The 21,502-nt window shown below is 42.0% G+C and overlaps 1 protein-coding gene across 2 annotated transcripts in view; it reads left to right on the forward strand.

The window, feature by feature from the left end:
* Positions 1–587: 587 nt before the first annotated feature.
* Positions 588–21,502, forward strand: part of mindy2 (MINDY lysine 48 deubiquitinase 2) — a 29,004-nt gene continuing 8,089 nt past the window's right edge. Inside the window, exons 1-9 of one of the 2 annotated variants that reach the window (XM_052063788.1) lie at positions 588–1,273; positions 1,373–1,760; positions 3,354–3,411; positions 6,508–6,572; positions 14,521–14,679; positions 14,860–14,962; positions 16,914–17,056; positions 18,634–18,807; positions 20,386–20,574. In XM_052063788.1, the coding sequence (XP_051919748.1) occupies positions 918–1,273; positions 1,373–1,760; positions 3,354–3,411; positions 6,508–6,572; positions 14,521–14,679; positions 14,860–14,962; positions 16,914–17,056; positions 18,634–18,807; positions 20,386–20,574 (1,635 nt within the window). In that variant the 5' untranslated portion in view covers positions 588–917. Of the gene's footprint in view, positions 1,761–3,353; positions 3,412–6,507; positions 6,573–14,520; positions 14,680–14,859; positions 14,963–16,913; positions 17,057–18,633; positions 18,808–20,385; positions 20,575–21,502 lie in introns of both variants that reach the window. The other variant, XM_052063787.1, reaches the window with a different exon arrangement.

A 21,502-nucleotide genomic window follows, 5' to 3' on the forward strand; every position in this document is an offset into this window, starting at 1 on the left:
TTCCCCCGCAGGACAAAGAACATTTTTCAAAGTAATTACGCGAAACATAGCAGAAACCTTACTCCAATTCCAGCTCAAATTGAGAAAACACGAGGTCCCCGATGATTTGCTTACAGAGCCGATTGCGCTGTTCCACGAGGGTAAACAAAGAGTTAATTTAAGACCATTTTTTGTCACTGACAATATTTGGCTACTCTACCCACATCTAGTGATCAGAGACATCGCAACAAGTTTCTGCAGAGGAATAGGGGTGTGACGCTGAGATACACCTGACATTGGCCTATCTTGAAGACAAAACAGCGGCACTCTAAACCTTGCACCGACATGACGGGATAGGATTCCTGGTCCTCATATAGGGCCCCTTACTAGCTCTTACACTGGTGGCTCAGGATTCATAGAAGGTGTCCTCTGGTCCTTATCAGCCTCAACAAAATTAAGCAAGGCACACACAAAAAAAATTGAAAAAACGATGGTGGTAAATGTGAACGCGTCACTTTTTCAATTCGTTTTTTAAAGGTGGCTGTCTTTTTGAAAATTACGAACTTTGGTTTTTATTTATGTTATTTATACAATGTATGTGAAGTTGGTAGCCATTTAATAATTAAAAGGTATGTTTTGCTTGTTTTGGCTGAGCCTAAAGCATGCACCTGAAAGGCACAAAGTACTACGTCATTTGTCTGAATTGATAGGTGCGGATACAAAAAGGCACAAGTGAACTACAGACAGCAACGTAAATAGTGACCTAAGACGAAGATCCGAGGGTCCGCAAACGCGCCACCACATGACTGCTGTGTCTCGAGCGCCTCCTAGTTGGCTTGAAAAATATTAATTCTGATGACGTCACCGGCAGAGTTGTCATGGCGTCTTTTGGACCGAATGTACTGCTGCAATTTAGCTAGAATCTATCGACAGTCGAAATGGAGAAAAATGCAGACGTGCATCGAGACCCCGTCGGGGGCGACACCATCGGGGCGAGCACAGGCGACGCTCCTGTTTCGGGAGGCGGGAAAGGAGCGGCGGAGAAATGCACAAATAGTGAGGCTCGTCTCAGTAGTTTGCAGGGTACGGATCGCTCTAACAACAGCACCGATGAGGAGCCTAGCACCCTTCATGTAAACCCCGGCGTGGGCAGGTGTGATTTAGTGGAGGTCCTGGAAGTGTCGGCTGGACAGGAGGCGAGGAAGCACGCCGACTCGAGCGGCTCGCGGACTGGGGAGCAGCAGATCACTAACGGGATGGGATCGGATCCAAATAAGGAGGGTGGTGCCTCAAAGTTAGTAAACAACCAAACAGACGGGCCGTCCTCAGGTGCTGACGAGAAAGAAATCGAGTCGACCAAACTTGCCAAGCCCACCCATTTGTGTCCGGGCAGGACAATCCCAGAAGACCTGAGCGCCCCGCACGCCTTATCCGAGGGGCTGGCGAGCAGCAGCGACCCGGACCCGGATGCCAGCCTCGGCGGGTGTGAGTCCCGCAGCCTGGACTCACTGGAGGAGTCTTTCTCCAAGCTCAACTCGTGCCCCAGCTCGGACTTGAACAGCGAGGGCCTGGAGGAGCGAGGGTTGGCCCTGGCCCTTCAGGGCGAATTCGGCCTGGATGGCACCAAGGCGATGTGCGCCAAAGACCGAGCGGCCGGTCAGTCGATCTACCACATCAAGTGGATCAAGTGGAGGGAGGAGAACACGCCGATCATCACCCAGAACGAGAACGGGCCCTGTCCGCTGCTGGCCATAATGAACGTACTCCTGCTTGCCTGGAAGGTAAACCATGCACCTTGAAGCCTCATTCATAAAAATGCATAATAAATAAAAATGATAATATTGTAAACCACTTTAACACTACACACCGGTTAAACATTATCACTGTAGTTAAATATCGGAAAATTCATTGATGAATCAGATGCACATCAAAGTTAAGCAATCCTACACCTTAATAAAAGTTTAAAAACAAATCATTATTTTCAAATGCAAATGTATGTACTAAAAGGTTAAATACAACTGAGCTCTACTTAGGCAGTGGTTTGTTTCCATCCCATCATTTTCTATTTACCGTGTATGTTGTTCAGGGTTACGTTGAGTTAATGGCTTCAAGTGCAAGGCAGACTACACCTAATCTTGGTCAAATGTCAGTCACAGAGCAGGAACAGATTCGTACTGCCTCCACAGAGGTCAGGCAGATGCACCACGACTGCACCACCAGTGACTATTCTATATAATGCAGACTAATGTAAGCTGTATGCTGCACTTAAATAGCCACCCTATTCCCGAGTACTCTCATGGCGAAACGAGTATGTGCGGGACTTCCGTTAAGAAACTTCCAGTGAATTTTGCTATTTGTAACAGCGAGCTTCGTTTCACGGCCGGGTGCTAAGTGCCATAGTAACATCAGGTATTGTTTTTATTTGTGCGCGAGACACACATCACTTTAGTATTCATCAACCTCAGAAATTATTATAAGGATCACCGCAAAATTTTGGATTTTATGCAGAGTAAGCATTTTTGTCAATAAGCTACAGTGACCGCCCATGGCGAGGAACTCAACTCGACTCCAATGTATTTATAGAGCACTTTAAAACAACCACCGCTGTATACACAGTGCTGTACATGGAGCAAACATTACTTTCTTCCAGCAAACCACTAAGCAAAAATGTTACCAAAATGCATCAAAGGCATAATTACTGCATATACCTTCTACCATCTAGTGGAAAAGCATTTTACTGTCATGCCTGTCACTAAATGTCACAGGCATAGATTGATGAAATCGAGAAAGATTATTTAATATTATATTATATAATATTTCATAAGAATTTTCACGGGCGGCCCGGTAGTCCAGTAGTTAGCACGTCGGCTTCACAGTGCAGAGGTACCGGGTTCGATTCCAGCTCCGGCCTCCCTGTGTGGAGTTTGCATGTTCTCCCCGGGCCTGCGTGGGTTTTCTCCGGGTGCTCCGGTTTCCTCCCAAATTCCAAAAACATGCGTGGCAGGCTGATTGAACACTCTAAATTGTCCCGAAGTGTGAGTGTGAGTTTGGATGGTTGTTCGTCTCTGTGTGCCCTGTGATTGGCTGGCAACCGATTCAGGGTGTCCCCTGTGATTGGCTGGCAACCGATTCAGGGTGTCCCCCGCCTACTGCCCGGAGACAGCTGGGATAGGCTCCAGCACCCCCCGCGACCTTAGTGAGGATCAAGCGGTTCGGAATATGAATGAATGAATGAAGAATTTTCACATTTCACCCGGAACTCTAATGAAGTTTAAAAAAAAAAAGTAATAAACGAATGTGTTAAAACTGAACCCACTGCACCTATGTTGAATGCTATACCCAACATGTTTGCTTTACGGATGTCTCTATCACAGGTTAAAATGCCTCCGATGATGGAGATTATTACAGCCGAGCAACTGATGGAGTATCTTGGTGAGTGTTACTGTTTCAGCATTCAACATCATTAATTGGTCGTGGATGTCTATGACGAGCATAGCATCAAGTTTTGTGGTTTGTGACTTCTGGTCGGACACATCAAAATCAAAATCAACTTTATTGGCCAACTAGTTTGAGTCACTCAAGTAAAATATAGTAAAAAAAATGAAAACAAAAACAAAAATTATATGTATGACATATACACTTATGCAGTGATTCTCAACTCTTGGGTCAGGACCTAAAAGTGGGTTGCAGAGGTCGCTGACAGGTGACGTTGAACCACCATCCACGCACACACTCACCCCAAAGGACTATTTAGAGTGTTCCATTAACCTGCCATGCACATTTTTGGAATGTGGGAGGAACCCAAAGTACCCGGAGAAAACCCACGCAGGCACGGACGGGAGAACATGCAAACTCCACACAGGAAAGCTGGATCCGGAATTGAACATTTTACCTCGGCACTGGGAGTCCAACATGCTAAGGAGTTGACCACTGTGCCTCCTGGACTAATTTAACGTGCATGTTTTGGGTGACAGTGTTCTGCCACACTATTTATATGAAAATACCGTGAGGACTCTAATCTCGGCACAATCTGTCGTCCGAGTGCGTTGACACAATGGCGACAGATGATTCAGAGGGTGGTGGGCGTCACTCAGCAGCTCATGGTGCACTGTGCTGTCAGCTGGGAGACCAACGCTCACTGGTGCACTGAGCACCAGTGAGCTTTTGCCTCAGGCTGACACTCGGAGTTGAAAAGAAGTATATTTTGATGATATGTCTGCATGGATTTTCAGTCATTCGGGGCATTATAATCCATAAAGGTTGAATAGAGGCAACTGGACTTTTCTTGTTTGTTGAAGGTGTTTTTCACCTGCATGTCTTCAACAAACAAGAAAAGTCCAGTTGCCTCTATTCAACCTTTGTGGGCTGTATTTAGATGATTGTCTTTCTCCTGGTGCGGCGCAGCTGATGACTCTCAGGACACTATAAATTGATAATTGTTTGAAAAATGATCCTTGAAAAAGCACAAAAGAAAAAAATCGAAACAAATACAAAGCAAAACAAATACTGCCTGAACAAATGTGTTTTTCTTAGAAAAAAATAATTACTTTACATCAGATTTGTGAATCATTGAGTGGAAATACCGTTGCCATTTCTTTTTGCGGGAGCCAAGCTCGAGAGGCGGCTGCCTGCTGCTACGCAACCAGGTCAATGGAACTCTCAAATAGTAAGAAAGTCGACAATGGAGAAATATGTACGGAAATGTGGATGAAACAAAAGCGGACGTTCCACTTTTTTTTTTATTAAAAAAAACGTTGCTGTTGTTTGACTCTCGGCTTAGTCCACTCATCTTCACAAGGGTCGCAGGCGTGCTGGAGCCTATCCGAGCTGCCTCTGGGCAGTAGACGAGGTACACCCTGAACTGGTTGCCAGCCAATCGCAGCCCTTTGAGTCAATTATTATTTGTTTTCAATTTGTTGTTTTCAGCTTGAGGCTAACATTTTTTCGGGTGTACCAATATATACCAAGCAATTAAAAGACTAATAAAAAAAAGAAATTACTGTATAGCAAAGTCTTTCAAAGAGATCTTTGTCATTTCCTCATAAAACCAGAAAACTCCAAGAAATTCTTTTTCTTCAATATCTAACAAGTCCAAAATGTCCATATAAATATAGAGTGCAGAGAAAGTATTTTGACCTTTTCTGATCAATTATTTCTTTTTGCATGTTTATTACACTTAAATGTTTTCCTTTGTCAAACCAATCTTAGTCATGTGACGCAAGTTAACACAAAATGCAGTTATTTATTTCTATTTTTTAAGAGAGAAAACACATCCAAACGCCCTGTATGGAAAAGTGAGTTTCTCCTAAACCTAATAACAGGTTGGGCCACATTCGGCAGCAGCAAATGTAATCAAGTGTTTTCTATAACAGACAATGAGTCTTTCACATGTCTGTGGAGATATTTATGCCCACTCTTCCATGCAAAATTGCTTTAATTTAGCAGCACTTTGGGGTTTTTTTTTAGGTGTGAACAGCCTTTTAAAGGTTATGTCAAAGCCTTTCAATCAGATTTAAGCCTGGACTTCAACTAGGCCACTCAAAGGTTTTTCAAAGGCATTTCGAAGTTGACTTGGTGATGTGATTTTTGATCGTTGTGATGCAGAACTGAAATGCACTTCAGCTTGAAGTTACAAACTAATGACCAAACATTCTCCCTCTTGGTTCATGGTTCCATCAAACGTCGCAAGTCATCCAGGTCCTGAAGTAGCAAAGCAGCAACAGACCATCACACAATCATCACCATGTTAGACTGTTGATGTGATGACCATAGAATAGTCTCCCAAAAAATCTTGGGAACCGTTCAAATGTGTTTTGCCAAAAATAAGACATTCCTTTATGTTGTTTTTGGTCAGTAGTGCTTCATACCTTGAAACTCTGCCATGGATGTCATCTTTGCCCAGTCCTTTCTTCATTGTTGAGTCATGAAACCCTGACATTAACTGAGGTGAGGAAGGCCGGCAGTTCTTTAAACCAACGGTCCTCACCCACCAGACCGCGTCCCATTACTGCTCTGCAGGGATACTTGGCACAGGACTGCACAGCTTGGGGACCGCTGCTTTAGTTGTTGCCCTTTGCGACCTCCTGGATGAGTCATCAAAGTGCTCTTGGGGTAATTTCTGTAGGATGGCCATTCCTTAGAAGATTCACCACTGTTCCATACTTTCTCAATTTGTGGATAATGGTTCTCACTCTGATTCTCTGGAGTCCTAAAGCTTTAGGAATGATTTTGTTTGAGAAATCACGGACGCAGGCGTGTATGAGGACATACGGGGACGAATATTTGACAAGGTTAAATACCTACAGTATGAGCTTGTGATTGGCTTTAAAGTACATAATGCCAGCTGCAAGAAAATGTGCATGGCAGTTCCCAGGTTCTGAAAAAAGACATTTGAATGAGTTTCACACACAAGTTGTTTGGTTTTGCAGGGTTAGGAATTGCAGTATCGAACGATGCTGTAATAGGCAGCCTGCTGTTAAGCGCTGTAATTGTTTTGCCATACTGAGCATTCTTCTTGCGCCCCGGCAGGAGACTACATCCTGGAAACCAAACCGAAAGAGATCTCGGAGGCCCAGCGCCTAAATTATGAACAGGTAAGTCGTACTTGCATATCTTCCAGATCAATAGACAACATTACCAATGAATGTGCTTTGATTAATAACGTACACACAACCGCCAGTGGTTAGCATGTCTTTTTCACAATACTGACTACCGAGGTTCAGGGTTTAAATCCCTCACATTCTAAAAATGCGTTTGATCCATTGACGACTTAGTTGTAAATGGTTGTTTGCCAGCCAGTTGCCCCTGCAACTGGCTGGCAACCAGTCCAGGGTTTACCCCCTTGCCCCCAAAATCAGCTGGGATTGGCTCCACCTTTGACACAAAAGACAGGTACTGTTGAAAATAATGCTCAAAGATCAGTTTCATCAATGTGGTTGAGGTTTGTAGTGGCTCGCCGTTATATCATACTGACAGGCTTTTTTGGGGATATTTTGAAAACGTTCTTCGAAGCAAATTACCGGTATTTTAAAGTCAACGCTTGCTGCCAAGAGCACTGAATGAAAGAAATGACACTCAGGTATGTTAATGCTCTTCATTGCGCAGATACAAAGCAAAAGCTTTTTGCTCTGCTTTTCCATTTCATCTTCATCGTCATCGGTAAATGCAGTAATTAAATGAGCCCATCCGTAGTTTGACATGTAGGCGCCAAGATGCAGGAAGTCGTTTTTGTTCTGCTCTTTTATGTCAAAGACCTCTTGGCAGTTGTACTGTATTTTGCAGTGGTGTGGAATTCCACTGCATCGGTGGGAGCTGTTTCTAATATTTCTATTGAGTCATTTCGCTACATGAGTGCGACAAACGATGTTCTCTCAAAGCCGCGCACGTGAACCATTGCAGTGTTCCCACCCCTTCAACATCCAGCAAATGTGTGCAGTGCATACATTTTTTTAACCTCATCTGTATTGGCATTGGTATTTTCAGATTTTCCTCATATAAATCCATTTAAAGGTTTATTTTTCATATGTGGTTGATGAAGTGGGAAAGAAAATTGTGGGAAAAGACTGTCTTGACCTTGACGCGGCGTTGGCCAGCATTTGCACTGTCCACTTGTCACCTCGCCCTTATGCTCAGAACCGACCGAGGGACAGAGCCTTGATGCTAAGTAAGAAGTAGTTGTACGGAGACAAGCATATTAGCACGACGCACGTATGAAGTCTCGATGGTCATTTATTGTGCAGTACACTCAAGTTCTGGCAACCCGAGCTGCATTTGTCACTAATTCCACGAGACGCAAATGATCACACTTTGGCTCAGTCAAACACAGTAAGAGCTCTCCCCACCTCCTCTGTACTTCAGATTACTTTTTACATTCGGTGAGTTGAGAAATTTGTATGTTCAAAGATAACATTGTTGATGAGCAAAGCACCAGTTTATGGAAAAAAAAATCAATAAATGGAAAGTGACCACTGCCATAGTGTATGCACTTACATGTTGTCATCGACACCATGGGTGTCAAAAGTATTTTTGTCATGGTCTACATTGTGGTTACGAAGGAGGCCGGAACGTCCTCTTGTAAATTTCACATTTTTTCATAAGCTTTTTTCATCAGTCCATGCATGCGCTAAGTGTTGAAAATGGCTTGCTCCCTTTGGCAACGTCATGTTAATGAGTGAATAAAGATGGCATTTTTGGAGCCTCCTCCAAAGTGATGATTTTTTGAGGTAACAGGATTCCGCCTGACACCAGCGACATGCACAACAAATTGAAAAAAAACCCCCAAATGCTGTCACAGGTTGTTCAGGAACGCATGGCCTTGGGTTCACTGTATTGGTACTTGACGAACACGGTCAAAACCAAGGCTACACAATCAATGAAACAAAACATGAATGACCCCTGTCATGGATCCAAAATATATATATAACAGAAGCGGGTTAAGAACATTTTTCAATTCAAATATAAAGACCGGGAACCAATTAAATGTGGCTTCACACTTGTGTGTGCATGTGTCGTTTGAAAGTAGTGAGAAAGTAAAACCAATTATAGATTAGTAAGTGAGCCCACACATATGAGGGGGGAGAAATAATATAGACCATAGCTGATTGCGGTGGTTAGGGACCACTGGAGGAGGGGGGGGGGGGGGGTGAATACAATCTTTTAGTCCAAGAAAATCTTGAATAAGCAGTGATGCATCACCAATGAAATACATTGAAAATATCACGCAGTTTCACATAGTAGCACTTCCACCTGCTCATTTGCATTAGAGAAGAAACTAAAACACGCAGGAGAAGAGAATGTTCTCGACTGCGAACATTTACGCAGAGTTTGCTATCAAAACATCATAAAAGTGAAGCGCGGCTCTTTCTCTCTTACATAAGATGCGTCTTGCGAGACATTGGTGAACAACGGAGGTCAGGGCTGCGCAATGTCGCTCGCAGTGGCGGTAAATGCTTCGGGGCGCACGGCTGGGTTCCGCCTCAGGCTATTACCGAGGTTTGCTTTGTATGTTTTTGTGTGTGCGGTTCACCATGCGAGGAACTCGGATCGAAGATGGAGTTCCGCTTCCTCTGCTTCCTCCCATCTCCTGTGGCCTGCCTACGTTGCGGCCTTGTCCTTACTCCAGCGGCACATCTGCGGATGATTTGAAGCCACGTTTTATAGGAGAGGAGAAATTTTTGGCAGCACGCTCACACGCTGATGCTCAGTTGCTCAGTGGCACCGGCTTTCTAAATTTAAGCGGGGCTGAAATGCAACTTCTTAAATAAATCAACAGCGTCTTCAGGGAGAGGCTCAAGTTTTGCGTTGCACGGTAATTATGTCAGTCTAATCCTAGACTTTGGCCTGGGAGCTCTAATGCATGTGGGTGTCCGAGCGCCACTTGTATCGCTGCAGACCGAAGTGGGCGGTGCTGGAAGCTCAGGTCCAGAATGTGTTTAATCATATTTTTCTTTCCATTTTCAAATGGCAGTCAAAATGAAATATTTCGTGACTCATTGTGCACCTCCGCTACCTCAATTTAAAACAAGACTGAATTTGGAGTTGTGCACCTTCAGTGTAGTACCATATTGTGCCACAACTTGCCGGGCAGCACTAATTAGTGCGAAAAGAAGCAGAGTAGGCCCCCATTAACTCCATTACTAATTGTTGCTGTCGTAGAGTGGAGTGAATATATGTCTGTGACTACCGCTGAAGGCTCTGTGTGTGAAAGTAGCAATTATTTGAAAGTTAAAATTACTGTGACATTTATGCTATGTTCCGTTTGCCCATCCGTGGCGTTTCTCATGTGATTCAATAAAGGAACAAATATGTTAAAAAGGAATTGTTTAAAAAGTGTGTTTTGGTAAGTTGAAATTTTTTTTAAGCGTGTGGGAATGGGAAAATTATACAGTATTACAAAAATGTTTGCGTATATGCTCCTTCGTTTCTATATGTGGTCTAGATTTTCACCGATCAAAGGTGTGGCCTGGAACATATCTTTGATAAACAAATAATCACTGAATTTGTTTTGGAATCTAATGCAAAACTATTCAACCATTGCCTGTGTCATATCTTTGCTCATGCTCGTCGCCAATCTTCCATTTCCCTTGACCAGTTAAATATTCCAATCAAACGTAGTCCCGCGGCCTGTTTTTCTCTTTTATGTTTTTGATCCCGAGCCTAAAATTGAATTTGATTGCAACTTAAAAATGAACAGAACAACTGGTCAACAGATTGTGAATGTGTGCCCCGCTCACCGCGTACTGAAAGGATTTTTGTTTTCATTGCGTGTTGGATTGAACCGTTTACACCAGCACTTCACAACAGTTCTATTTTTACATTCGTGTTCATACGTCATTTGTCACACGGGTGTATGAGGATTAAAATAGCTGTTGCTGCTCTTTAGCGGTTGTTTAATATTTACTCAGAGGAGCCGTGGAAGTGAAGAGTCCAGTGTTGCAATGTGTATTTGTCTCCGTGGAGCTGAGCTGCACTCTTGCAAGACAAACGTTCCATCATAAACCTCATTTTAACGATTTCTCCCTTGTTCGACTGTAGTACCCACAAGTACTTGTTCAAACCACAGCACACTTGGAAAAAAATGCATGGACACGAAGGCTGCTTCCAGTTGTACCATTAAAGCCGTTCAACCAAACAACCAGTTTCCAGTAATAGGGTCAGCTCAGACTCAGCTGTTCTCTTCATGTGCCCAAGTTATTCTACGATTGTGCTGAATTGACAAACGTAAAAGCGCACTAGTAAATGGACTTATATTGTGGTTGCGATTTCATATGCATTTATTTCTTAAGGCCATATTCCCATGTATTAATCTGCATTCCAATAAACAATAATGATTTGGTGTAATAGCTTAGCCTGATGCTAAAATAAAGACAAACGAACCATGAATTAATGTGAAACACAGTTCGACTTCAGTTAGAGTTGTTAACTTACTCAACGGTTGGACATGCTCTCTTTTAAGCGTTCATGACGACACAAGTGTGGCATGGACAAGTCAGGAAATCCAAAATCAATTTCTAACAATAATGGAAACAAATCTGTGGCTTAATTACTTTGTGACTTATTTCATTTCAGTGAACCAGTTGCCAGCCAATCGCAAAGCACACAAACTAACAAGCATTCACACTCACAGTCAAACTTGGGGACAATATATAGCGTTCATTTACTGTAACCTCCCATGCATTTTTTGGAATGTGGGAGGAAATCGGAGTACCCAGAGAAAGCCCACGCAAGCACGGGGAGAGCATGCAAAATCCCACACAGGAAGGACCCTGGAGTCGAACACCGGCCATCTGCACTGTGAGGTGGATGTGCTCTCCGAAGCACAATCTATTCAACTTAATTACATTCAAAGAAACAACAAATCATCAGCAAATAAATATCTATCCAAATACCATAAAACCAATTTAATCTGATTTATACCTCTGTGCATCACATAAAAGGCGATTCAATACACATCTGGATAAACGGTGAGCGATACAATTAAATTGTATTAATTCGATTCAGTTCGGTTAAAAAACGATTTTCTGATTCAAATCCGTTTTTGTGACACCCCTAATATAAAGTATGTACTGTATATCAGAAAAAAATACCCTACCGACTTACTGAAATGAAGCGGAATTTTGTTTGCGTGTTGTTTTCAATAGTGGATCCTTTGCGGTTTCAACATTGCATTCCATGCTTTGAATTTGATTAATAGCTCAGACCCAATATGGACCTTATGCTGGATATCGAAAAAACATGCTCAAATGGCTTTCCTTACATCTTGCGCAGTAACGTTGTGCTGCACAGTAGTCAATTTATGTCAGCGACTCGTGTATTTGAACAATTCAGTGTGAAACCTGTGACCTAACCGTTTCAGTTTAAGCCTGTTGTGTTGCTAATGACCGCGTGTCGCTGGGATCCTTCATGAGCCCAGATGAGTGCCAGTGATGCAGCGCTAATCATATCATCTGCTGGTTTCCATCTGATGTTGGATGCACCAGATGTGGTCCATTACAAAACTTCAACTAATCCCAACGTCTGTGAAGCTCGCCAGCTTCCTAATCCGCACACTCTCTCATTCGTCAGATCGAGGATTTCCACCTCGACACAGTCACTACATCAACCATCAAAGAGGAAGTCGCACTTGGTGCTCAACTCCAATGTAAACTAATAAATATGAATACATTGCACTTGAGCTGGGTGATAAAACCTGAAAATAAAATGTAATTTAATTTCCAGTGGTAAACAATTTTCCTTTTTTTCTAATCAGAAGCTTGAAGGTTATATGCCAACTGACTACTACAGTATTTCAAACTGTCCTTTTATCCCCTTCACCTTGTCCTAGGCCCGAATTGCAGCTAAAGATAACCAAATCCAAAACATGATGTCACTACCTTGCTTCACTATAGGTGCTGTTGGTGTTCTTTTGGCGATGAAATTATGGCCAAAACGTTCAACCTTGGCGCAAACGGGGAAATTATGAACTGTTCCAAATAGCAGTACCGTATTTTTCACACTGGAAGGCGCACTGGATTATGAGGCGCACCATCAATGAATGGCACCGAATAATAAGACGCAATCTACAATGCATCCACTAGATGGAGCTACGCTCAAGGAATGCCAACAGAACGATCAGATGTCAGTAAAACCTATATAATGAAGCAGCGACACAGTTCACTTAATCAAGAGCAAATTGTAACATTGACTCGTTAACGTTGAATTCTCTTGCCGTTGCTCTATTTCTCTGTTCAACTGCATAACCTAAGCCTTAAGTTTGAACTCTGCGTTGTCAGCATGTCTCGAGCAATGAGCCATTTTGGGGTTGAAATATTACCGTAATAACCATGCGCATGGCGCATCGGATTTTAAGGCGCGCTAGTGAGTTTTTATGAAGATGGAAGGCTTTTAGGTGCACCTTTTAGAGCGGAAAATACAGTAAATGTGTGCATAAAATAGTGGAATTTACGTTTCTGCCAGATATTACTGTTAAATTTGGATTCATGCATTCATTTAACAGTCCACATAAGGAAGCGTGGTTGTAGTTTGTGCCGATGTAGAATTGCACGGTATCGTACTGAGATGTGTCCTAATATTTGGGTTACCTTATTAAAAAAAGTATGAGAAAGAGCTCCGTATACTACAGCACAACTGTAAAACACTTCAATAATAAACATTTTGTTATCTCTCTTAGACTAAGAATGATTATCTTTTGAAAAGAAGATTTTTTTTATCTTTTGCTTCGTCTGATTGCACAAGCGTACCCCCTCAGGGGAACTGATTCAATTTGTACAGTACAGAGTATCTGCTTACCTTGTTTCCTCTCAGCAGTGTAATGAAAACGTTGAAGCGCACAGATGTCATTGTCGGAACCAAGTTGTAAGGGCTCAGCTGCGGGGCTTATCTTGAGTCCAGACTTTAATGGCAGCGTGGCTCACGGCCAGCTGGGAGATGCTTCGGGGCAGAAAGCGAGAATGGGTCGGACTCGGATTCATCGGGTTCTCAGGTGTGTGGGCACCTGGCACTCGCTTTCCATACTCCTACATAGCAAGATGTGTGTGTGTGTGTGTGTGTGTGTGTGTGAGTAATAAGGTAATGAAAAGTCACCGCTTGATGCTCACCTTGTCAAAATCATGGATGCTTTTCAAAGAGAGACAAAGTTGTTCATTCCGTGCCTTTTTACTTTTGCCGAGTAGAAAAACTGTACCGCTTTTCACGAAACATTGCGTTGCCTTCACTCTCGAGCCATCCATTGACATCTGCTACATTCAAAAGTTGATAGAAGGCCAAATTATGTTCTTTTTAAGTAACATTTTGCGAGGGGTCAAAGTTAGCAGTTCAACATGGGCCAGTGAGTTGCTGCAAGACTTTTTAATATACAGATTGTGAACATCGTGAAGTACTTTGTTTTAGTCTTATTTCCTGTTTGACACAGATGGAACATGCAGGCATTACACAGGGATAAGCCACTAATCAAATCATTTGATTCATGTCTTATTAGCACGTCTCTCTTCTTCTTCTGGTTTCAATTTTCTCCACTGATCATCCTGTTGATTGCAGGGCTCGGCAGCCTTCATTAGGCAGCCGCTGGACTCCATTATCATGTTAGGTGTATGTCATCAAAGGGAGTTTATACATGCTCAAAGCAGACAGACCTGACGAAGAGAGGCGGTGCTATTGTTAAAAGCAATAACTGTCAACTAGCTAATGGTTTCTGGTAAAGGTAGAAAAATCAATGGGCTGCTATCAGTGTGGAACGTGCAGGCTCGAATGCACACCAGTCCAACAACCGCATTTGTCCTATGTTGTTATGTGTTTAAAAAAAAAAAACAATTGAATGAGCTAATATCTGCCAATTGAACCGAGCGTGGATTAATCAGTTGGGTCCTGGTGTTGTGTTTAAAAATGAAAAAAAAATAATAATAAAATAAAATTGATCGGTGGGATTATCGGGAGAACACACAATTCTGCTGTCGACAGCCGCAGCAGGCCTGGGTTGATGGATGGTTGAACCCAAGTTAACATAACTTTATCCTCCTATCTGTTCCCTTTTTTTTCTCCTCCTAGAACATGAGCGACGCCATGGCGGTATTGCACAAACTACAGACAGGCTTGGATGTGAATGTGAAATTCACAGGGGTGCGGGTTTTTGAGTACACTCCAGAATGCATTGTGTTCGATCTGCTGGACATCCCCCTCTACCACGGCTGGCTGGTGGACCCCCAGGTATGGCTTGACCATTCACAATCGTGAAAATGAGCTAGAACAATTGAGGTACTTCATAATGGTTGGTAGGGGGCTTGTTTCAACACCACTTTTTTTTGGGTCACAACTAATAGTAGCTTTGTGTCTCCTACATCAGTTCTTTGCAAATACCGTTTCCCCACAGTATCTATGTTTTTGCAGATGTGTGACATTGTCAAGGCAGTGGGTAACTGCAGCTACAACCAGCTGGTGGAGAAGATAATATCCTGTAAACAGTCAGACAACAGTGAGCTGGCAGGCGAAGGTCAGTTTGTCTCTCTACGGGCTCTCCTCTTGTTCTCCTCCCCCGTTTCTGTTACACTGCAACGCATTACAAGTCCCCTCCTCCCCGTTAGTTGTTGGCCATGAAAGCGCGCCACAATTTTCCCTTCTGTTCAAAACGAGTTAATCCTAATGCCTTGGTGCTTCGTGACCCAACTCACGATGCTGTGGAGTTAAAACCTTTTAAGCAACAAATAATTGGACACCAACAATGGCGCAAAATATGTAGACAAACAAATATAGCTGTACTCATCAGTAGAGTTGGGCGAGATGGAAAATCGATCACGATATAGGGCATTTTATATCGCGATGACGATGTATTACAATATATTTTTTTTGTTATTCTGTTTTTTATGTTTGATAGACTGTTACTGCTGAGCAAATGTGAAATGCACCCACTAGCGCAGCTCTATAAAATTAACAAAGGTGAATGCAAGAGGTACAGTAGCTGACATAATTGTGCACAAATGTAGATAATCAGTCCAACTCAAAGGCATAAAAAATGTTTCAAACTGAATTGGCTACGCTCTAGGTGACATAAGCAGCCAAGTAACGCTTCTTGGGACCTTCTCTGCTGTTGAATTATAGAAAAAAACTTAAAACTCGGTGATTGTCTGTTATGCTATTCTTTATGTCTTGATGAGGCACAAAATGCAAATTTAGACTCGCAAACTGCCATGCAAAACTGTTGGTTTCGAATAGCCAGCATGACTTAAAGTATCCTAGTTTGTAAATAATGATTTTTTTTATTCAATGCCAGAGTAGTAATATTCATTATTTGCATTCACCCAGCTCATTATTTTTTTAATTTTCATGTACTGTCAGATATAATTGTGCGTCATGTGATTGCAACGTAAGATGAAAACTTCCAAAGGTCACATTTAGCTCCTTACCTGCAAGTAGGACTTTGACCATTTTAGCACTGCTCCATTTAATAAATCCTTTGGATGGAGCATCAATTACCTGCTGATTTTTGCTCTTCGTGACTAGTGGTGGAGCAATGTATTTCACTTATTGCTTGGCAAATACAAAACAACGCTGAGACGGAACTAAGAGATATGAGATATATGAGAGATAATAATAATAATAATAATAATAATAATACATTTTATTTGAAAGCGCTTTTCATCCCACTCAAAGACACTTTACAAGAGCATAAAAACACAGGATAAAAATGTGCATTTAAAACAAGCATACATAATTTACAAAAGCACATTTAGATGAACAAAAGAAAAATGGGTAAAAGAGATTAAAAGGTATTAAAAGCATAGCGGAACAGGTGAGTTTTTAGGGATGATTTGAAGGATTGGAGGTCAGTACAGTTGCGGATGTGTTGTGGTAGAGCGTTCCAGAGGGTGGGGGCGGCGACAGAGAAGGCTCGGTCCCCCCAGGTATATAAGATATATGCCTACATGTTTTGCTCCACCAGTTTGTTTAAAATGTAACAAAACCAACATATAGGCACAGTTAGTTTGCCTGACAGTGGGAAATGGTCATGATGTGTTAGCCAAGCAAAGTTATCTGGGCGGGTCTTACTTTGGGTTAACTGTGAGAGTGCCTTCCATAAAGGGTGTCCAAATGACTATTTGCGTAGTCCTGCAAAAAAAAAAAAAATTAACACATCATCCATCCATCCATCCTTTGTCCAAACCGCTTATCCAATGAAAAACTCACCTTCTTAGTGCCACTAAAAATAAACATATTTTGTCATGAATACCTCCTTGACAGTGTCAATCAAAACTGAGAAGGTTTAATTACCGCAGGCTATGATGCAGCTTTTTCGGAAATGCTATTCCAGATTCTGGCCCATGTTCCTGGATGAGTAAGGAGGGTGTTGTGATTGTCAATGCATGGTAGATTAAAGGCATGCGCTGTCATTGCATTATACTCTGCCAGCAATTGCAATCCTTTTTTTCTGCACCTGTTTGTGACAGGCATTGTGGCAGAGCAGTTCCTGAGCAGCACGGCCACTCAGCTGACGTACCACGGCCTGTGTGAGCTCACATCCACCGTGCAGGAAGGAGAACTCTGCGTCTTTTTCAGGAATAACCACTTCAGCACCATGATTAAATACAAGGTGAAACACGTGCGATAAAGGCTAGCATTCAACATCATTGTCGGGAAAATTTCTGTGCTATAGTAATCTGCCCTTAGCAGTTACAACACATTTAGCGTATTCACAGTGCTTCACTTTTCCAACATTTTAAAATTGCTTTCCTCCAAAATGTATGACGTTCCTTTTACCCCCTCATAATTCTATCGACATCCCATAATTTTGGTATAAAAATCTGACGATTCTTGCCAGTTTTTCTCTCTGTTGTAAAGTGAGACAAATACTTAAGGGTTAAATATTGTAAATGTTTTATTATCTATTTTTTTAAGACAAATGTCTGTCCTGTCCTGTATGTGATATTTTGATTGTTGTTCGCGTTAAATATTATGATGCCAAAATATCAGAATCGGACTCTATTTTATACTCCACTTAATGTGTTAAATTCTACATTTAAAACTTGTATTTATCTGACACAAAAGTTGTATGTCCAAAATATTCACAAGATACATACACTATGTGGAAATAGTACTAAAATAATATGTGGTATAGTCATGTATAAATAAAACATTTTTCTTTTCAAGTAGTAGCATCTCCCAGCATGTGGGGAAAAAAGTCTGTCTCTCACATTTTCATTGATTGAAGCTCCTTGGTCTTCACAACATAGCTTTTACTGCTGTGAAGGCGATTAAAAAAAAAGCTGTGTTCCTACATGAAACTGTTCATTGCAATTCTAAATGAGTGTGGTTCTGCTAAAATCAGCTGCATGCAGCTGCTTGGGAGTTTTATCGGTGCAGCTGGACAAGACTTTTCCTGTTATCTGCAGTAGGGGAAGTGACTTGTTTTGTACTGTTTTTTTTTTTAAACTATTCACTATCACACATTGGCTTTGCCAATACAGTACAGGCAAAGCCTTTGTGCGTCACCTTCATCACCCCTTGTCCACAAAAAAAAAAAGTGTAGTTTCTGCCAAACTTTCAGTGGGAGGTCATTCCAAAAATGTTTAGAAACAGAACTTGGGTACGTGCATGATATGAAGTGCACACAAGTGATAGGAGTATCTCAAATGATCTTTTTCCTTTGAAATGAATGCTTCAAACGCATCAAAACCTTGATGGAGTATAAAACCGACAGACGGATACAATGCTCATTGAAGCATCTTATCTCCTCTCAGTTCATTGGTATGGCACTAATATTAGTCCTTCCTTTGCTGATGATAAAGGATGTATGAGTGACTACTGTTATATTATCTGTGTCGCTGAACCATTTGTATTTAGCCCATTGCTTCAAGGGTTAGCGCTCCGCAAGATAGATGCGATTTAGCATTCGCAATTAGCATTAAGATAGTGGAGTGAAAAGCTAAGCGCTGCCGCATAAGCTTCAACTGGGGTGGCATTAAATAGCTCAAAGCTTCTTTTTTGAGGTTTGTTCATTAGTTGCCAAATTGCTGCTTATTGTGAAGTGAGTCAAGTTCAAGTCTGCGCTTGCATGTCAGAGCAAAAAAAACGGCAGCTGATATCTCAAAACACTCAAAAAAGTTGAATCGCTAATATTTCAAGGGATCAGTGCATTTAATTACTTTACCTGTGTTTGTTTATCTCCAGGGTCAGTTATACCTACTGGTGACCGATCAAGGCTTCCTGACAGAAGAAAAGGTCGTGTGGGAGAGTCTTCACAACGTGGACGGAGATGGAAATTTCTGTGATTCCGAATTCCGGTTGAGGCCCCCGTCGGACCCAGAGACCGTGTACCGAGGACAGCAGGATCAGATAGACCAGGTCTGAGCACTGATGCAGGCAAGGCTTGCAAGAACCTGCATTTTACCCCTGCAACCACAATGTTTTTGTTACGCCATCAAAAACTGTGAGGGGGGAAAAAAGTTTTCCTCTTGTTTAACTTAGAATGCCCTAAATACTTGCTAAATTCACAGCAATTCCATTGTCCTACTGCACCCCTTAACATTCTCTCCATAATGTAGCAAAGCTTCTCAGTGGCCCCTCAATTATTCATCAGGCCTCTGCAATTTTGGTGGATTTACAGCCATCTGTTCAAAAGCAGAACTTGCTGACAAATTCTCCACTCAGACAATGGCTTGGGCAGACTTTATAGATGACTTGTTTACTCCGACAGGCCTAGTTTGAGGAGAGGGACATCTATTTCTGAAAGGTCAACAATCAACACCTTTAGATTAGAGAAAGCACTAATGAGCCCCACGGTACAATCAGGTTGTTTGCACCAAGATTGTAACCGAGAGGGAAGAGAATATGTCGTATGTCAAACGTCAAGTGCAGCTGCACAACCTAATGAGATCTAAACAAGAGATAGATCAGTATTGTGCAACGTGTATTGTGTGTATTGTTTTGGTTGTAGTTTGAGGGGAACAGGCACTGCATCATACCGAGAGCTGCTGAACCGTTAGGCTACGTCAGTGGTTCTCAAACCCTTTACGAAAAGTATCATTGGAAAAAAAAAATACTTGGCTCTTTGAGACGCACTACAATGACCAAAAAATAAATAAAAATAAGTAGGTAGTAGGGTCAAGTGTCCTTAAATAATGATTCAGTTAAAATGAATTGCACGTTGATGCTGAACAAAAAAATTGTACCGAATATGCTCTTTAAGTTTAAATGCTATTGTACCGGAATCGTTAATACAACTGAACTATACAAATATGCTGTATATATAGTGGTGCCTTGAGATACGACATTAAGTCTTTCTGTGACTACGCTAAGAAGTCAAACACTTGCATCTCAAATCATCATTCCCCATTAAAATGAATAGAAATGCCATTAATCCATTCCAGCACTCCTCAGCCCACCGCCAAAATAAAACAGTAATTAATGCATTTTTTTTTCAAATATAAAGAATAGCAGCTTTTGACACTTTGGGTTGTTTCAATTCAATCAACATTGTGTTGCTCCTTCGGGTGTACCTGCCTTGGCCATCTGGGGCAAGAGAATACAGAACTATGGAAATACATACATGCAGTCGGTCAAAGGTTCTCAATAAGCCGCAGTGGTATTGGTCATTCTGTGCGGATGATAAAGAATATATGCCTGTGAGTATTGTATTATTTGTCCACATCTGCTGCTTTGTGAAAGTTAAAATAAAAGTTGTCATATTGTACCTGAATAAATCTTTGAAACCAACTTAAAAGTTACATACAACTGGACTGTATTTAAAAATATACTGCAATGGATTTTAAAAGTCACAAGTTGAAGTCACTGTAACAATATGCAAAGTTTGAACATGTGATTCTCGCGGACTCCTTCGAATGGTACATGAAGCAAACTTTGCCAATGGCTGGTCTACATATTGCATGTTGCATTTTAGCATCATCCTTTTTTTTTACTCAGGACTACTTGATGGCGCTGTCGCTGCAGCAGGAGCAGCAGAGTCAGGACCTCCAGTGGGAGCAGCTCCCTGGCATCAGCGACCTGGAGCTGGCTAAAAAGCTGCAGGAGGAGGAGGACCGCCGAGCATCACAGTACTACCAGGAACAGGAGCAAGAACAGGCGGCGGCAGCGCAGGCTGCACAAGTGCAGGTATGTGTGTGTGTGTGTGTGTGGGGGGGGGGGGGGGGGGTTATGAGGCTTCAGGCAGAAGGAAACGAGTTAGAGGCAGGCGCTGAAGGGCTTGAAACAAATGGGAAGCACTCACTGCGCCACAGTGGGGGTTGTTGCTATAAAGAGTGTGAAATCTGGGCCTGTTTAATTGAACACAAATTGCTTATTCTGTTGTATGAATGACAACTGGTGGAGAGATGGGTCTTACGAAGTGTTTTTTGTATTTCAATATATCATGTGTGTAATTATTTTTGTTGTAAGTTTATATATATTTCCAGTAAACCCAACTGGGGTATCATTAAACAAGCATGCTCAGGGAGGGACAAATATCATTTGTTACACGCTTGCTGAACAAGCCACACGGTGCCGTCAGGGTGCTTTCACAACATAGTTAACTTGCATGCTTAGCAACTTAGCTTGTAGCAAACGTGTGCACATTGCAGCATGACGTTTGTGATCCACTGGTGAAAAGGACACTTTGATTCGCTCCTCTTTCATCTATAACTGCTTCAGACAACAATGTGTATGCAGGAAAATGGTTACGAGTGCACGATTGTCTGTGTCTCGTGTGTCGTTTTGTATAATTTTGTCTTTTTTTTTGGTTAACTTTTCTTTTGATGGTGGCGCGAACACCCACAGCGGCTCCTCTTGTTTTGTGTTGAGAGGGAAGAAATTTCATCTGTGCTGTATGTTTCACATACAGTACATTTGACAATAAAGTTTATCCAATCCAATCCAATGCAGACACACACAGACACACCACCATTTGGCACATTCATCATATAATCATATTTCTTTGACTATCATATTGTAATGATCCCAAGAAACCAAAATTGGAATCATTAATTGCCCAGCCCTAATCTGTTTGATAGAAAAGTATTGCTATTATCGCCATCTTGTGGTATCT

The sequence above is a fragment of the Hippocampus zosterae genome, chromosome 4 (assembly GCF_025434085.1).
Source record: "Hippocampus zosterae strain Florida chromosome 4, ASM2543408v3, whole genome shotgun sequence".
Lineage (NCBI taxonomy): Eukaryota > Metazoa > Chordata > Actinopteri > Syngnathiformes > Syngnathidae > Hippocampus > Hippocampus zosterae.